The following is a 19,344-nucleotide window of genomic DNA, read 5'->3' as shown; positions in this document are numbered from 1 at the left end:
CCCTGATTAACACACTGGAAAATCCTTTAATGATGTGTATTCTTCCTCGTGCATACCATAACGCTGGCACTGTGCCTGCCTAACCTGCTGGTTAGGCCTGCTAAGAATAGACAGTGGTGTCAAATGGGAAAGGACTTTATTAAACTCAAGGCAAACATTAACAGAGTGTCTACAGAGCATGCTAAGTGACTGAAAAATTGGTGGACTTAAGTTTCAAAACTTTTTTACCAAATGCACGCTAGTCCTTGTGCCAAATTTCAAAGTAGTCATTTTGCTGTAACCCTATATTAATATTTTTTCCACAATTGGAAGTGTGGAATTTTATCTTAAATTGCTTTCCTAAATCTCAAATGAGGAAATTTTGTTCATGTTTAAAAATTTAAAAAAAAAAAAAAAAAAAAAAAAGTTGATCTTCAGGCAGAGATGGTGTTAAAACTTCAGCCCTAAAGATAAATATTTCAGGATGCTATGAACACATGAAAACGGAAACTTTCTTTGGTACTATATAGGGAGTGTGATCAGTGGCTGCTAGAATTTCAAATAACTACCAAAGTTATTTTTTGAAAAAGCCATAGATGCATGTATTTATTTAAATACCTGAAAAGAGGAAGGAAAACTTGAGTTTTAAAATTACAAACCTTTGTTATCATTGGCCCTATTTATGTGGTGCTGCTTTTTACAATCCATTGTTACCTTAATTATAAGTTTTGTCAAGTTTCCAAATGGATTACGTGTGACATAAGCTAACATGCACATAGGCAATTGTTTATCAAATCCTGTTTGTACGAATTAACTCAATACAGCATTATTATTTAAAATGGTTTGCAGAAAATTAAACATAAAAATGTGTATAAGTATTTTTGAAGATAATGTTGTAATATAATAAACTTTTACTGGATTCATATTATACTACAAGTAGGTCATCTTTCATATATTGATATAGGTGCACCTAATTACAAAGGTGCCACCCATATGATTATGGCAGCCTTTTAAAACAGAAAACTGACTTGCCCGCCCTTTACCATGAGAAGTTTATAATTGGGGGTGGAGGATGAGGAGATGGCAGTGTGTATTCTGCAGCAAGTACCCTTAAACTCAATGTCAGTGTTAATTTATTGTCTTATGAAATAACTTCATTCCTTTCCACCCTGTTTCCAAACATGTGCATCTGTGCTTCATAGCTGAACTTTCTCATTGATATAAAACTAGTAAAGACATATTTTCAGTTGAGCATTTTTGAGCATAAGTTTTTGCTTTACTCTCCAGGCAGCCTGGCTCCATTCACTGGGTCTTTCTTCTTGCAGTGTTGTCCAGTCAGCCTAGCTCAGAACTTCCTTCAGGGCTGCCCGGGGGGAGTGGGGCCCCCATGAGAATATAGTATTCTATAGCATTGAAACTTTTTTTTTACGGAAGGGGCCCCCAAAATTGCTTTGCCCCAGGACCCCTGAATCCTCTGGGCAGCCCTGACTTCCTTTCCCCTGTGTGTGCCAGGGGATTGGGGAGCATAGCCACACTCAGCTACACATTTCCCTAGTTTCCAAGGCCTCAGATGATGCACTGTTCTCCAGGCAGCTTATTTTATCAATCTAGATTTTTGGCTCCATCTGCTCCCTGGCTATAAGCTGGACTCTGGCTCTGACCCCCTCAGTGCTCTATTGCCTGGCTCCATAGAACTGTACAATGAGTGCACTGTAAGCCAGGTAATTGCCCTTTGTGGGAAAAGCTGGAGAGTGAGAGAAAGAGAGAAAAATGTGGCTCACCTGGCCTGAGCAGATAGTGACTTCTGTGGTCACAGAATCAGAGAGTCCGTGGGACCCTGAGTGAGGATGAAAGATAATGCTTCTTAGAGCTATTGTTTTGGGCTGTCTACACACCCAACGACAACAGGATATGGTTTTTAAACTCAGTTCACTATTTCAATATTTTTCTCAAAACCATGAAGGCTAGAAACTTATTTTTCAATGAAAGCTGAGATTCTGTAGCATAGTTCTGCAGCAGAGGGTCAATTCCACAGAATACATCAGGACACAGATGATAATCAAAGATTTTTTTTTTTTTTTACTCATAATTCAGGAGTAGAATTTTACAGAACAGGATTACAGGATAGACACAGAGGCTGGCCTTCGCAGGCCAATGCTTGGGCGTTTGAGCCTAATGTTTTTACCGTTATCTTGAATTTTGTTTTGAATTTTAAATTTGGAGTCCTAGGATCCATAACTGCCTCTCAAAAAAATTAATGTTTTATCTTCATCCTGATTTGTTTGCTTAAGAGAAATATTTGAATGTATACAGTTCAGGCCAAAGCACAGAAATGGAAACCTTTTAGTTTCCTCACTTTCTCCAGCCCCAGTACTTAACGATTTCTTCCACTTAGGGTATGTCTACACTACGAAAGTAGTTCGATTGTACTTAAATCGAATATGTGGAATCGATATTACAAACTCGAATGTGTGTATCCACACTAAGGACAGTAATTCGACTTTGTGAGCCCACACTAATGGGGCAAGCGTCGACATTGGAAGCGGTGCACTGTGGGCAGCTATCCCACAGTTCCTGCAGTCCCCGCTGCCCATTGGAATTCTGGGTCAAGCCCCCAATGCCTGCTGGGGAAAAAAATGTCAAGGGTGGTTTTGGGTAACTGTCGTCATCCAACCATCACTCCCGCCCTCCCTCCCTGAAAGCGCTGGCGGGCAATCAGTTCACACACTTTTCTGGTGAGTGACAGTGCGGACGCCACTGCACTGCGAGCATGGAGCTCGCTGCGACCATCGCTGCAGTTATGGCCGTTGTCAACACCTCGCACCTTATCATCCACCTTTTCCAAAGGCAGATGCTGAGAAATCGGGCGAGGAGGTTACGGGAGCGCAGTGAGGACATGAAGTCTGAGAGTGGCACAGACCTCTCACAAAGCACGGGACCCCGTGCCGTGAACATCACGGTGGCAATGGGTCATGTTGATGCTGTGGAATGGCGATTCTGGGCCCGGGAAACAAGCACGGACTGGTGGGACCGCATAGTGCTGCAGGTCTGGGATGAATCACAGTGGCTGCGAAACTTTCGTATGCAGAAGGGAACTTTCCTGGAACTTTGTGAGTTACTGTCCCCTGCCCTGAAGCTCAAGGACACCCGGATGCGAGCAGCCCTGACTGTCCAGAAGCGAGTGGCCATAGCCCTCTGGAAGCTTGTAACACCGACAGCTACCGGTCAGTCGCGAATCTCTTGGCATCGGCAAATCTACCGTGGGGGTTGCTGTGATGCAAGTAGCCAACGCAATTGTTGAGCTACTGCTGTCAAAGGTAGTGTCCTTTGGAAACTTCCAGGTCATCATAGATGGCTTCGCCGCGATGGGATTCCCAAACTGTGGTGGGGCTATCGATGGAACTCACATTCCTATCCTGGGACCAGACCACCAGGCCAGCCAGTACATTAACAGAAAGGGCTACCTTTTCAATGGTGCTGCAAGCACTGGTGGACCATAGGGGATGTTTTACAAACATCAACGTAGGATGGCCGGGCAAGGTTCATGACACTCGTGTTTTCAGGAACTCTGGTCTGTTTAGACAGCTGCAGGAAGGTATGTACTTCCTGGACCAGAAAATAACTCTTGGGGATGTGGAGATGCCTATAGTGATCCTCGGGGACCCAGCCTACCCACTAATGCCCTGGCTCATGAAGCCCTATACAGGCGCCCTGGACACTGAAAAAGAACTCTTCAACTACCGTCTGAGCAAGTGCAAAATGGTGGCGGAGTGTGCTTTTGGACGTTTCAAGGGGAGATGGAGAAGCTTACTGACTCGCTCTGATCTCAGCGAAACCAATAGCCCCATTGTTATTGCAGCTTGCTGTGTGCTCCACAATCTCTGTGAGAGCAAGGGGGAGACCTTTATGGCGGGGTGGGAGGTTGAGGCGAATAGCCTGGCTGCTGATTACGCCCAGCCAGACAGCCGTGCGATTAGAAGAGCCCAGCGGGACACGCTGTGCATCCGGGAGGCTTTGAAAGCTAGGTTCCTCAGTGAGCAGGGTAACCTGTGACTATTAAGTTTGTTTAAAGAGAAGCTGAACCTGCCCCCGTTTCTTTACCCACTTAGTGTTGACTATCCTCTCCAGCTACATACCCCATTCATCCCATCCCCCACCCTCCCCCAACACACATTTAAAAATAAAATAAATGGAACTTTGATAATGAACACCGTTTTCTTTATTATGGATTTTGTGGTAAAGTGTTGAAACTGGGACGCAGACTGTGGTGGGGAGTGGGCATAGTGATGGAAAGAACGCTTCTAAACTGGAGGAATGACAGGCTCCTGCTCCTAGAGAGATCCGCAGTGGTGGACTGGTTGTTTCAACGGAGCCTGCCACCCCTCCTTTTTGGGAGTCTGTGTGAGGGGGCTATGTGACTTTGTGGCGGGGGAGGACGGTTACAGATCCCCTGCTGCGTGGCTCTGTGATCCAGGATAAGGACCGCAGCATAAGATCTCTATCCGCCCTCCCCCGCCACAAAGTCACATTTCCACCCCCCCCCCCTCCCCAAGAACATGAAAACCACCTCCCAGACTGACCAGGGTGCCTAGTGACTGCAATGTGTGTGTGACCTTCTGCTGAACCTGCCCCCGTGTCTGTATCCTGGTAAAGGTGACTGTCCTCTCCAGTTACCAGCCCCCTTCCCCCTTCAAACACACTCTCCCCTAAAAGAACATGATGGAAACAGTAATTAACAGAAACGTATCTTTTATTAGCAACTACACAGTTAGGGGATGAAACTGGGCTGGGGGCTTGGGTGAGGCAGGAAGGAAAGGACTTTTTTGGGAATGAGAGCCTTCTGGTTCTTGAGCAGTCTGCAGGGGTGGAGTGACAGTTTTCACAGCCCCTGCCGCCCCTCCTTCTTGGGACTTTGGGTGAGGGGGGTATGGGAGTTTGTGGCGGGGGAGGGCGGTTAGAGAGAGACTGCAGCGGGGCTCTGTCCTCCTGCCTCCGGACCTGCAGAACATCCACAAGGCGCCGGAGCGTGTCCGTTTGATCCCTCATTAGTCCAAGCAGCGTTTGAATCGCCTGCTGGTCTTCCTGCCACCACCTCTCCTCCCGTTCTCTGTGTGCTCGCTGGTATTGCGACCTGTTCTCCCTCCACTGGGTCTGCTGGGCCGCATCGGCTCGGGAGCAGCCCATAAGTTCTGAGAACATGTCGTCCCATGTCCTTTTCTTTCTCCGCCTAATCTGCGCCAGCCTCTGCGAGGGGGATGCCAGAGTAGGTCAGGAGACAGTTGCAGCTGTGGGTTGGGAAAAAGGGAGTGAATTCCTCACAAAGATAATTTTTTGTGAACAATGAACATAGTCTTTCTCTGTGAACAAGACCATGCACAGCACCTATCACATGCGCACTCAGGACAAGGTCGAATTTTCGGCCGTCGCATTCAGTGCCTGGGGTCTTGCAGTGGAGATCAGACAAGCGGGGCAGGGCAGCGGAATTCGGGTAGAAGGCTGACATGGTAAGCTGTAGACTTTTGGCTGCTTAAAACTTAAATTAGAGCAGTGCCCTCCTTTCACGTTCAAAGCAATGCTCCTATCGTTGGGCAGTTCTGCTGCCGGCAAGCATGAACTCTGCCCCGTCCCACCCCCTCGCGGCTGTCCCCGGGAAAGATCCCTGTATGCTGCCCCTCTCCCACCTCCACCGCGTGGCGGTAAACCGCCGGTGACAGTTCTGTAAAGGAACAGGCAAGCAGTCCCAATAGTAACATTCCCCTAATTCTAAGCAGGTCACCATGAGCGACATCACTCTGCTGAGAATTTCTGAGACCGAGAAAGAACGCGTGCTGCCTGAAAGCCAGCAAAAACCAGGGTCGTACGCCGCCATGCTGTGCAAGGCAATGATCCCAGAGTACTTCATAGCCTGGCGAGGAAAAGTTTCCTACCACGGAGGACATAATAAGGCCGCTCTCCCCAGGAACCTCATGCAAAGGCTTTCCGATTACCTCCAGGAGAGCTTCGTGGAGATGTCCCATGAGGATTTCAGTTCTATCCCCGGACATATAGACCTTCTTTTCCAGTAGCTGCACTGGCAAGGACTAAAACGTAGAGCGCCTAGGCCAAACTAATCATGATAAACCCATTGTTAATATTCCTGTTCTGTTCAAAATAAATGTTTACATGTTTAAAACACTTACCGACTGATCCTTCCCCTGATTCTGGGTCTGGGTTAACGCCTGGGGACGGTTAGTAGGGGATCTCTGTGAGGGTGATGAAGAGATCCTGGCTGTCTGGGAAATAAGCGTTGTCGACTGCCTCGTCCTCCTCCTCACCTTTCTCATCTTCCCTGTCTGCTAACATCTCCGAGGAAGCAGCCGTCGACAATATCCCATCTTCAGAGTCCACGGTCAGTGGTGGGGTAGTGGTGGCAGCCGCACCTAGAATGGAATGCAGTGCCTCGTAGAAACGGCATGTCTGGGGCTGGGATCCGGAGCGTCCGTTTTGACTCTTTGGTCTTCTGGTACGCTTGTTTCACCTCCTTGATTTTCGTGCACCACTGCGTTGCATCCCGGCTGTATCCTCTCTCTGTCATGGCTTTTGAGATCTTCTCGTAGATGTTTGCATTCCGTCTTTTCGATTGCAGCTCCGAAAGCACGGACTCATCGTCCCACACAGTGATCAGATCCAAGACTTCCTGATCAGTCCGTGCTGGGGCACTCTTTCTATTCTGAGATTGCATGGTCACCTCTGCTGGAGAACTCTGCATCATTGCCAGTGCTGCTGAGCTCGCCACAATGTCCAAACAGGAAATGAGATTCAAACTGCCCAGACAGGAAAAGGAATTCAAATTTTCCCAGGGCTTTTCCTGTGTGGCTGGTCAGAGCATCCGAGCTTGGACTACTGTCCAGAGCATTAACAGAGTGGTGCACTGTGGGATAGCTCCTGGAGCTATTAGTGTTGATTTCCATCCACACCCACCCTAATTCGACATGGCCATGTCGAATTTAGCACTACTCCCCTCGTTGGGGAGGAGTAGAGAAGTCGAATTTAGGAGACCTCTATGTCGAACTAAATAGCTTCGTTGTGTGGACGGGTGCAGGGTTAATTCAATTTAACGCTGCTAAATTCGACATAACTTCCTAGTGTAGACCAGGCCTTAAAGTTATATACTTGATCCTGATACACCATACTCCTTGACATGAGTTTTGCTGCAGAGAAAGGGCAGTACTTAACCCCCTGTATATGGTTATTTCTCAGTGCCTTGTTTTTGTTCTCGCTATGTATGCTTTGTTTTCTCACAAGCTTTGAAAAGGGTAAGTTAAAAGTGTAGATATATTTTCAGAATTGTATTTAGGTAGAAAGTTGAATTATTTTAAACACAGGCCTATCTCTGGGGAACATGGGTGGTCTTGTCTCAAGAACCAGTCTTTGATAATCTATCCTTTCTAATGGGTAATTTGTAGCCTCATTATAAACTCTAGGAAGAAACCAGAATACTACTTACTTACTCCTTGGGGAATTCTGCACCTAAAAATTCTGTGCACAATATTTTAAAACTCTGCATATTTTATTTATCAAAATAACACAATATAATCATGCCAGTTCCAATTATCTTGGTAATGTATTTCAAAATACTTGTCAGCAAACATGTCTGTAACAATACAGACAAAAAAAAAAAGATTCAGGAAATGTCTTTTGACAAATAAATTCTTTACTAGGCATATTAATACAGAACTTTGAGTAATTCATTTAAACTACAATACAGAAATGTATTTCCTGCACCCCTCAGAAGCAGTGCAAAGGCTTAGGGGAATCAAGGGGTAATGGAGGAGCTAACGGAGAGGGAAGGAGCCTGGGAGTGAACCTGGAGGGTTGTTAGGTATGGGTAGGAGAAGTATGGAACAGGGTTTATTTTTGTGGGGGGATTGTTAGGGAGTTGCAGAGCATCCCTCATGCAAACCCTGGGGATAACCCCTACCTTCTCCCATTTAGTCAGGCACATCTGCTCCCATCCCCGTGTGTCCCTGCAGCCCCCCTCCCATTCAGCCTGTGGCTTAGTGCTGTCTCCCCACTTGCTCCTGAGCCCAGTACTGGGTTTACAATGGCTCCGGTGGCATCAGGTCCATGCTTGAAAGGGGCCCACAAAGGGTTAATCCAGCCCTGGCCACAGAAGAGTCAGCAATTTCCCAGCAATGGCTGAAACACTCAGCAGCCCAGGGACTGGCAGTTGCAGGATGTACTGAGAATTGTAGTTTGCACGCCGCTGTGTTCCGCTGGGGCCCTACAACCTGTGTCGCCAGTTGCACTACTAGTCCCAGAATGCCCTGCGCCACGCTGCCAGCAAGGAAATGGTCTGGTTCAGGAAGAAGGTTCCTGGTGCTGATCCCGCTGCACCCTCTCTCCCCCCTGTGGGGCACAGGATGGGGGCTCCTGACTTGATCCCCCCCACCCCTGTGTCTCCACCATTATCCTGGGGTGGTGGAGAGCAGAGGGTAGCTGCGATGCTGTGATTCCCAGCGTGCAGCCCCCTGGCAACCCTGATGCCTGGCTGTGGGCTCATGGGCACTGACTCGATCTTGCAGCTTCATGGTGCGCGGATGGGGAGTGGTTGTCTGTGGTCCCCAGAAGCCAGAGGGGCGGTGACAGCTGGGCTGGGTAGTGCTGGCTGCCACACCCCTTGCCAGTGGGAATGCCCAGAAATGCGTTCCCCCAGCACTCTGGGGAAGGGGCGCAGCACAGTTTTGGGGGGAAAGGAACAGTTGTGGGGCAAGTCCAGGTGCAATGGGGGAGTTGGCGGTGACTCTGTGAGTGGGGGATAGAAGAAGCGGAGTGTGAAAGTGGGGGTTGATGGGGCAGAGGGCAAGGAGAGTCAGCGTTGAAGGTGGGGGTTGGGTGTGGGGGAGCAGAGGGAGGAGAGAGTCTGGGTTGAAGGTGGGAGGTTGGCTGTGGGGTGGCAGCAGAAAGGAGGGAGATGATAGCCCTGGGGTGAAAGTGTGTGGGGGTAGTAGCAGGGAGATTGAGGAGAGCCTTTGTGTGAAAGTGGGGGTTAGTTGGGTGGAGTGAGGACAGTAGGAGGGATGGGAGACGAGCCCAGATGTGAAGGTTTGGGTAGGTGTTTGAGGCTGGATTGTGGTAGCTCTCGTGGTAATGTGTGTGCATCTCTGTGGCCCTTTCTCCCTGCGAAAGATGGGCACCAGCAATTTTCCTCCCCAGTAATTTTACTGTTTCACTTGAAATCATGAGGGGTGGCGAGGCAAAGGGAGAAATAGGCTAAAGAAACTAGCTTTTTAAAAAGTTTTGTAAACATTGTTGTATCAAAGTAGAAAATGCAGCTTTCAAAAAATGTATTTACGAAACATAACTTTGGTTGGAGAAGATGGTGGTGTGGAGATGCAGGTGCAACTCCACTCACTGCTACATTCGGGCTTAATATGGCTCATAAGTGTACTAATTAAGCACTTGTGTTCAGGGCCCCAAGCAGGCCCTGAGTGCTTAAACAAAAAAGACAAACTAACAAATAACCCCCTCCCACACAAACCAAATTCAAGAGTATTTTGGGCATATGGATGCTAGCCCAGTTTATCTATGGGCCAAGTGGAGGTCTCAATCAAGTGTGGCTTCAAATATCTTATTATGTTTTTGAATAAATGTTTTCATCCCCATCCTGGCAATATCACATTTACTATGGCACCAGTGGTGCTGTCGTACCAGGCCCACACTGAGAAGAGACCCACAAATATATTGGGCACCGGGCTCAGAAAAGGTTAATCTGGCCCTGCCTGAATCCATGTCCCAGTCTGTCTCCCTGCCCCTCCACACACACACATTAGCCTTTCTGAACCACAGTCTGAGACTACCCAGCCAACCCCATGTGCCCTGCTCCATCCATCCCGTGCTTCCTCACCTGGTCCGTGAGGAATGCAGCCTCTTTGCCTCCCTCTCCACCAGCTGGCTGTCCTCTCTTCTGGCTCCACAGCAGACCTTCATGTGCAAAAGATATAACTGCAGCATCTCTCCAGCAGAATCTATATTCTTGGAGGGGGGAAAAAGTCTGCAGGGGGACATGAATTATGCACAGTGACTCAGACTTCCCCCAGGAGTAACGTCTGAAAAACTTTCACACTGAATTTTACTCTTGTCTTTCAGAGCTTTCAGCCAACACAGCTGCCTTTGCTAAAAGTGCTGCCATGTTAGGTAACTCTGAGGACCACACTGCTTTATCTAGAGCTTTGTCTCAGCTTGCAGAAGTTGAGGAGAAAATAGACCAGTTACATCAAGAACAAGCTTTTGCTGACTTCTATGTGTTCTCAGAACTGCTCGGTGACTACATTCGTCTTATTGCTGCAGTAAAAGTAAGCCCTGTTTTAAAAATGCAACCTGTTTATCTTGCTGCAAGACAGGATTTATGTTGAAAGTCGCAATTTCTTCACAGGCTAAGAATGCATGGGCAATAGAAGGGAAAGTAAATGCAGGACTGTTGCAAGGAGAGCTGTGACTTCAAGCTAGCATTGAAAATCGCTAGGGAGAAATCCCCCTCTTCCAGTATTGAGGCATCCCACTATATAAACTGTTGTGTAATGTGGATTAATCAGATTCGGGTTTTCCAACATCCCAAATGTATACACTTAAATGGAGAGTTTATATATGTGAATGATAGTCCTAGGAATTGTGTTTATTGTATAAGAACATTGTATTGTTCAGCATGGTATGCTTATTATATTCAGGTACATAAAATATTAACTTGTAGTGGAACACAAGAGTTACGGGTCTGTACTTTTGTCTTAAAGATTTTTTTATGTGCCTAGAGGCCTTAATGTGAGATGCCAGAGACAAAAAATTAGCTCTATTAGAACTTAAAAAGTATTGTAGGAGTGTTCAGTGAGGGTGTAAACTGTGCTACCTGGTACCAGTAGCTTTTGATTACTTGTTAGGGATGTAAGAGAGTGATTCAACACTAATTTATCTGGATGTATCTTTCAACATTTTATCAGAAGTTATGTTTTGGTTTAGAAATTACTTTTAAGCTTATGTATTAATTCTTACTACTTTGATCTGTTTCCACCAAAACATATTACCGGACAGCTGAGTGGCCTATAAAAACAAAATCAGTGGTCTAAATGCAGATTCTAACAAATTAGTGTTAAAGACTAGCCCTCCTTAATTGGCAACCTTGTCAACAGACTTTGGAGAGAGAGAAAGGACTGAATGGGTATGGAGACTAAACTGTATGTTCACAGGAGATGGCCCCTTGCATGTACGCCTTAGTCTGTGGATATATGGAGGACTTCATTCTGCTGTAGTCAGATACTTTTCATAATAACCGTATTAGAAAAATTAAGACAGTTGGATTGGGAGACATTTGCAAGATATCTGATGCAGAGTAGGTCTTACTCAGTCATTATTTCCTGTTCTTTAATTTTGCAGCATGTTGACATAGTTAACATGATACTTTAAAAAAAAAAAATTCTGTTGCATTATTACACTTACAGGGTGTGTTAGATCATCGAATGAAATGTTGGCAGAAATGGCAAGATGCTCAGGTCACTTTACAGAAAAAACGTGAGGCTGAAGCAAAGCTCCAACTTGCCAACAAACCTGATAAACTGCAACAAGCTAAAGATGAGATAAAGGAGGTAATCATTAAGTTGAACGCCTGACTACCTATTTATATTCTGAAGGCCTAAATTTTCCATTGATTCATTCATCAGCATAATGCACTACTTTTATATGGATTTTTATTTATAAATCACTTACACATTTGCTATTTTCCATGTTTACTGAAATTGTTAAAAGGAATGATATTAATTAAATATAAAATGTGCACAATTGTTACACCAATATGAAATCTGTAAGGTGCTTTTATTCTCTTTCAGAATGGGGGGGGGGGAACAAAAACATGGAAAAGTTTAAAAACATTCTTTACTGATTGATCAGTTTACTTCTATGCAGTCAAATGACTGTCTTCTGGCTTCTAAAACTAAAATGTACCGCTACAGTCTATTTGAAAACTCTTTCCATGTTTTCCTTATTGGTGCAACGTTTCCGCCTATATATATACGTGTGTGTATATGTGTGTATATATATATGGTATAATTTCAGTAAAAGTACTTAAATATAACATGTTGAAGTTTGTCATAATTTATACACTTTTTCTGTCATGCTTCACCAAGGAAATTGAAGAGGTAGGACAATTTTTTTAAAATTTGAATTAATACACATACTCTAAAAGAGTGTGTACCAGCTTTGCCATCCAATTGGGGGAAAACATCACTGCATAATAGAGCTTAAAATCTTCACAGTTGTTTTGTTTGGCTGCTTCATTGGTCACTAATCACAAGCTGCTTTGTCTTTTCTGCACTTTCACAGTGTTTTGCCTATTAGACTTGAGGAAGTTTACAAATAGAACTTGACCTTCTCCACAAAATATTATACTACCCACTGGCTCTCGCGTGTTGTTGACTTTTAGGAGAATTAGTAATTGTCCACAGTCATGTTCTCAATGGTGATGTCACCAAACAGTTTGGTGATGTCACTGCCATGCACAAACTCAAAACAGTGAATTGTAACTAATTACCAAAAAGAAGAAACTCTCTATGCCAATTACACCAAAAAAGATTTTTAAAATATTCTATTGATTTTACACCGAAGGACAGGGCTGGCCTACTTGGCCCCAAAGCAGGATTCCTTTTTTCCTACTAGGAAGTATTTCTTCACAGGAGAAGGACTTGTTGCAGAAACCACAATTCCAAATATTGATGATTTAATTTTATTCAGATTATTGAGCCATACTGAAATAGCTAAAAACCACTCCAGAGTGTGCATCAATACTCCTTGTTAACTTCCCAGGCATGATGCTGAAGCCCACAAGGGGCAAGCTCCTCACTTGTGTCTCACCCCTTTATACCAGGTAAAAGGGCTGGAGTGGCATATAGGGAACCTAAAAGCTCCATTTCCAACCAGGGAAGGATTCCCCTGGAATTGTAGAAGATGACTGTAAGATTGACCTCCATTGACCCCTTCTCGTCTCCCTTCCTCTCCCCCCCCCCCCCCTTAGTATAGAGGGCAGGCTGAGCGCAGGGCTGGCAGTGGAAGATCTGTATTGGAACTGGGATACAGTACTGTTGAGATACTAGGCAGTGCTGCAGCCCATAGGTTAGCTCAGGGATGCTGCCATAACCTGACAGGTCCCCAGGCATGCCTAGGGGCTTGTCTGTCTGAAAAGCTAGTGTGTGGCAAGCTGGGGTAAATCTACAGCTCACTAGTATGCCACACACTTAACTGGTTGTGTGGACCATGCTACCGCACACTAGAGTGCATTGACCTTACACAGCCAGTTACTGTGGGGCATGCCAGTGCACTATAGATTTACACTCCAGCTTCGTATGCACTAACTTTTCATCTAGGCAAGCCCTAAGTTAATGCTGGGGGTCTCTCCAGAGCAGCCCAGGAGAGGGATGGTGCGACGGTGGCTCAAAGCCAAACACCGCACTCTAAGCTTTGAATTCTGTAGTGCAGCACTTAGAGGCACAGCATAGAATCTCCCCTGAGGTGTACATCAATAGCCTACTGAAGCACGTTCTGTTGTGGCTTATTGCCTATTCCATGTCAGAATGGGCATCTGAACAGTAAAGATAAGGGAAATTAGAATAAATGTACTTAAATGTTAACTTTTTTTTATTTTGCTGTATATCTCCAGTTATAAAACTGTTCAAGCATTGTTCCTTGATGCAAAATATATTGCAGTGCATCATTTGCTATGGTCTTAGTACTGAATATCACAATTCTATAAAAAAAAGATCTGGGGAGAGGGAATAGTATTTTCTTGTTGGCAACTTAATATAGATTGAACTTACTAAATTTTTGGTATGTTTGACCTGTTGGTTGGTTTATAGGAAAATGATTGTACCAGGCAGCGGATCCCCATGCTTGTTACACCTTAAAATGAAATTTGTCAATCTCAACCTCTGAATGTTTCTCAAAACCTGAAGACTCTTTGTATGAAAGTGTAATAGGCTACAAGCACTGAGAATTGCAAGCCTTTTTTTCTATCTTTTCAATTTACAATCAACAACAGCTGTGCACATCGTAGCTCAGTTTGTGCAGGCAAGAGAGCAGATTCTGAAAACTGACTACAGCAGTTATGGACAAGGTACCATATCTGGCAATGCTGTACGTTGAGTTCTTTGAAGGGGTCAACAAACATGTGGACAAGGGAATCCAGCGGACATAGTTTACTTAGATTTCCAGAAAGCATTTGACAAGGTCCCTCACCAATGGCTCTTATGTAAATTAAGTTGTCATGGGATAAAAGGGAAGATCCTTTCATGGATTGATAACTGGTTAAAAGACAAGGAACAAAGCGTAGGAATAAATAGTAAATTTTCAGAATGGAGGGGGTAACTAGTGGTGTTCCCCAAGGGTCAGTCCTAGGACCAATCCTATTCAACTTATTCATAAATGATCTGGAGAAAGGGGTAAACAGTGAGGTGGCAAATTTTGCAGATGATACTAAGCTGCTCAAGATAGTTAAGACCAAAGCAGACTGTGAAGAACTTCAAAAAGATCTCACAAAACTAAGTGACTGGGCAACAAAATCTCAAAAAAGATATACTGGCATTAGAAAAGGTTCAGAGAAGGGAAACTAAAATGATTAGGGGTTTGGAACGGGTTCCATATGAGGAGAGATTAAAGAGGCTAGGACTTTTCAGCTTGGAAAAGAGAAGAGTAAGGGGGGATATGATAGAGGTATATAAAATCATGAGTGATGTGGAGAAAGTGAATAAGGGAAAGTTATTTATTCCCATAATATAAAAACTAGGGGCTACCAAATGAAATTAATGGGCAGCAGGTTTAAAACAAATAAAAGGAAGTTCTTCATACAGCGCACAGTCAACCTGTGGAACTCCTTGCCTGAGGAGGCTGTGAAGGCTAGGACTACAACAGGGTTAAAAGAGAACTAAATACATTCATGGGGGTTAAGTCTGTTAATGGCTGCTAGCCAGGATGGGTAAGGAATGGTGTCCCTAGCCTCTGTTTGTCAGAGGGTGGAGATGGATGGCAGGAGAGAGATCACTTGATCATTAACTGTTAGGTTCACTCCCTCTGGGGCACCTGGCATTGGCCACTGTCCGCAGACAGGATACTGGGCTGGATGGACCTTTGGTCTGACCCGGTATGGCCATTCTTATGGAGCTTTCTCCATAAGCTAGGGATAACTAGTGATCCTGAACCAGGCTGTATGTGGCAGTGAAATATTAATGGCATGCTACTAAGTATGACAACTTAAGGTTTTTAAAAAGTAACTTTTTAGGTAATTTAGTTTAATTGGATGCTCCTTTTACAGACCGTGCCATCAAAGGTTTCACTAAAGAATGTTTTAACTGATATAGGAAGAGTTTGCTGTGAATAATGGGCTCTTGCTAATAAAAATTTCAAGTCTTTATAATCAGCTCTAAAGGAGGAGATATTGTTAAATAACAGACTTTTTTGGCATTCCTCAGTGTAAAATATAGTTGGATTGACATTGCCACTACCTTGAGTTTCCCTAAAATGTTTCTTTGTCAAAATTAAATTAAATACTCTTACTTTTCAACTTCAAGCAAATAGCATTTTGTTGAAATAAAATGCTTTCTCTCTTTAATTTATTAGTGCTGGTATATTATAGATAGAACTGTCTATTTATTCTAGGTATGTGAATGAGTAACATAATGTCTTATCTATGCACATTTTTCCTTTGCCAGTGGGAGACAAAAGTTCAGCAAGGGGAGAGAGACTTTGAACAGATCTCCAAAACCATACGCAAAGAAGTGGGAAGATTTGAGGCATGTATAACTGTTTTACAAATTCAGTGACATTCTCATTTGCTGTAATGATATAATAGCAATATGACATTCTAAAAAATTGGTTATTTATGTTAATCTACCAGAATTAATCTATTTCATTTATTAACAGAAGGAACGAGTGAAAGACTTTAAAACTGTTATTATCAAGTACTTAGAATCATTAGTGCAAACACAACAGCAGGTAAGCTAAACTTTGTGGAACTCATTCCAGGGGTTTTGTTGTTAACCTAAAATGAAACTCTGACTATGAGAATTTTTCAATTATAAATGGTATTAGTAAAATTTTGTAAAATTAAAAACTGACCGCATTCTAGGTTGGATTTGGAGGGGTGGGAAGGAGACAGAACTACACTTATATGAATATTGGTGCTGTCTTTCATCCATGTTACTACTGGTAACCTTTTTTTTTTTTTTTTAAACTTCCCTCGCTTCAGCATATTTACAGGGGGAGAAAAATGCTCCTAGTCTTGTTTTTTCTATCACTGATTAACTGAAGTAATTTATTCACATGTGGATGGGCTGTAGAAAGTTTGCTTTTTCTTGAAACAGCCACTATAAGATAATATAGGTACTCTCACTCAAGACACTTGTATACTTCATAATCTCAAAAGTAAAATTGGAAGCATGGAATTTTTTTAGCCATAGAGTGAAGAGTTTATAAGTTATTATGGAAGGGGTGTCTATTTTAGTTTTAGAAATGGAGTGTTTGGATTTTAGTTTATTCACCTGACAGATACAAATGCTGAATGTCAAACAACAGTAAAATTACGTTAAGGGTAGGTTCAGTTCCCATGTGGGTAATGTATAAATGCTATTTCAGATGGAAAACCTTCTTTCTCATTACATGTAATGTATCCTAATCCTCCATTTTACCTCAATCCAAATTCTTTCGAAGTATCTCACCCCATCACATTTGCTAGAAGGGGAGTGGGAAATCTGCCTAGAGGAGAGCTACTTTTGTAAATATATGCATGCTTATTGTGTGAAGACAAATGACTGAAGTGTCAACTTTTAGAGATTACTCCATAGTAATGAATGGATTTATGTAAACATTACTACTAGGTGCTTTCCTGCAATTGCCACGTTGGCAGAAAATGTGCTTTTGGAAAATGCTGAACTTCTTTTTTTTTTTTTTTTTTCTTCCTTTTCCTCAAGCTGATAAAATACTGGGAGGCATTCCTACCTGAAGCCAAAGCCATTGCCTAGAAAGGAGAATATTCCAAACCAGAAGACACTTTGGATGTTTGTCCCGGTTAAGCTAAATTCCACAGTGAAATCACTTTAAAATCGTTCAAATAAACCACTATATATTTTATGAATTACCATGTCTTTTTTTATATACTACAGCATTTTATTAACAAGCTGCATGTCCTGACCCTCTTTGAAGTGGACTGTGGCATGATATTCTGCAATATTTTGCTGAATTGAACACTATTGTGTCTTAATACTTGCACTAAAATGTGCACTGCAAGGCCAGAAAGTTACAATATTTTTGTTCTTTACAATACAATATGTTCTGTAGTATGTTTACCTGATCTTTATTAAACAAATTTAATTGCATTGATTAATGTTCACTTACACATTCCTGTACAAAATCATGATTTTGTGATTACAAAAATAAAGGGATGTATCTTGTGAAACATTAGTTATACATTATTTTTACCTTCATTTTTCTATAACATTAATAATTTTCTAGATTACTTGGAAGTGGCATTTCTAGTAAACTGGAGATAGAATTTTAGAAACCACTGACAGGAATTGTAGTTCTAAATTAACTATTTAAATGAAAAGTTGGCACAAGGAGTTAAGTTTCTGTACATTAGCTGCCATGGCAAAATTCAATTTAAATGTTAAAAAATTATGAAAAATATTTTATTAGTATTCTTAGAAAAAACACTTTCTATTCTGATTCCTTTTAAATCCCATTCCTTTCTCTTTTAATTTTGAAACACCTATTTGCCAAGATAGTGGATTCTGAACTCCTTCTAAAACTAATATGATCAGTAGAATGGAGACTGTCTGATGGTGATAGGGGCAGGTTTAAATGAGACTCTGTTTTCAGGAAAAAGAATCTCATCTTGCCAATATATGCTTTCCTCATTAGAGAAGATCACCTACCTGTTCAGGTACTACAACCACACTGTCCTGATAAAGTTAATCCAGATCAAATCTCGGTCTGATTATCACGTAGCTTCTGAGACTGGTTACGAGGGGAAAATCTCTTGTTCACATTAATATTTTTATAATCACGGGGATGGGGCAGGGAACAGGAAAAAGCACATAAGTAGTTTAATTGGGAGTGGACAGTAATAAGTTTAGTATGTTGCTTAGTTTTTTAACAAGGCTATGATTTTTTTTATTAGAAAATTAGAGATTTATCTGCATGGAGGATAGATTTTATTTGTGCCATCTGCATATCTATGCTCAAGTTTTAGTGTTTTGCCTATTTATGTTTGATGTCGGGGTTTAACTACTGACACAGAAGGCACACAAACTATTTTAGGTTGGTGGTTTTGATTCTGTTCAAGGGAAACATTATTTGACAAGTAATAGCATATAGAACTGCTTGCTCTTCATTTCCAGAGTAGATATTTTAATGCTAAATAGTTATGTCAAACTATCACTAGAAAACCTTGTGCATTTCACTACCTCCTACTTACTAAACTCTGATTATAATAATAAGAATGCTATAGACTGTGTATCACGCCCACAAATTCACTTAGTCCATTTTTGGTTATAAACAAAAAGCAATATTTTTGTAGTTTGCATTCTTGAACAAAGTGAATACAAACACTTAACTGATTTTTCTTCTCAGCTGATATTTCCTGAATCAAACACAACACAGAGAAACTCTGTAGTTGAATTTTCATTAGTTGGGCAAATTCCATCACTTCACTCTACCCTTATCTGAGCAAAGCCATCAGCATTATTGGGAGTTGAGGAGGAAATAAATAGGCAAAAAATGATGAGACTATGCTATTTAAAAAAAAGAAAGGTACCTTTTGTGGCCTTATGTTTGGCTTTTTTATAGTATTTTAAATCTAACCAAGTCAAGAAGAAATATTAAACTTTAAATCCTATCTCATATAAGGTTAGAAAACCCACTTACATTGGAGAAAGTCCAGAGAAGAACAACAAAATGGTTAAAGGTCTAGAAATCATGATCTATGAGGGAAGATTGGAAAAAATTGGGTTTGTTTAATCTGGAGAAGAGAAGACTGAGAGGGGACATAAATTTTCAAATATATAAAAGGTTGTTACAAGGAGGAGGGAGAAAAAGGATAGGACAAGAAGCAATGGGCTTAAATTGCAGCAAGGGAGGTTTAGGTTGGACATGACGAAAAACTTCCTAGCTGTCAGGGTGGTTAAGCACTGGAATAAATTGCTTAGGGAGGTTGTAGAATCTCTATCATTGGAGATTTTTAAGAGCAGGTTAGACAAACACATGTCAAGGATGGTCGAGATAATACTTAGTCCTGCCATGAGTGGAGGGGACTGGACTAGATGACCTCTCAAGGTCCCTTCCGGTCCTATGATTCGA

At 42.6% G+C, this 19,344-nt stretch overlaps 1 protein-coding gene across 2 annotated transcripts in view; it reads left to right on the top strand.

Annotated features, from left to right (window-relative positions):
• Positions 1-17,443, top strand: part of SNX2 (sorting nexin 2) — a 57,215-nt gene extending 39,772 nt beyond the window's left edge. For both annotated transcript variants that reach the window (XM_054032208.1, XM_054032205.1), the window contains exons 11-15: positions 10,108-10,313; positions 11,451-11,594; positions 15,702-15,782; positions 15,913-15,984; positions 16,959-17,443. In XM_054032208.1, the coding sequence (XP_053888183.1) occupies positions 10,108-10,313; positions 11,451-11,594; positions 15,702-15,782; positions 15,913-15,984; positions 16,959-17,009 (554 nt within the window). In that variant the 3' untranslated portion in view covers positions 17,010-17,443. The remainder of the gene's footprint in view (positions 1-10,107; positions 10,314-11,450; positions 11,595-15,701; positions 15,783-15,912; positions 15,985-16,958) is intronic.
• The last annotated feature ends 1,901 nt before the right edge of the window (positions 17,444-19,344 follow it).

Source organism: Malaclemys terrapin, chromosome 6, assembly GCF_027887155.1.
Source record: "Malaclemys terrapin pileata isolate rMalTer1 chromosome 6, rMalTer1.hap1, whole genome shotgun sequence".
Lineage (NCBI taxonomy): Eukaryota > Metazoa > Chordata > Testudines > Emydidae > Malaclemys > Malaclemys terrapin.
This window is presented reverse-complemented; position numbering and strand designations above follow the sequence as displayed.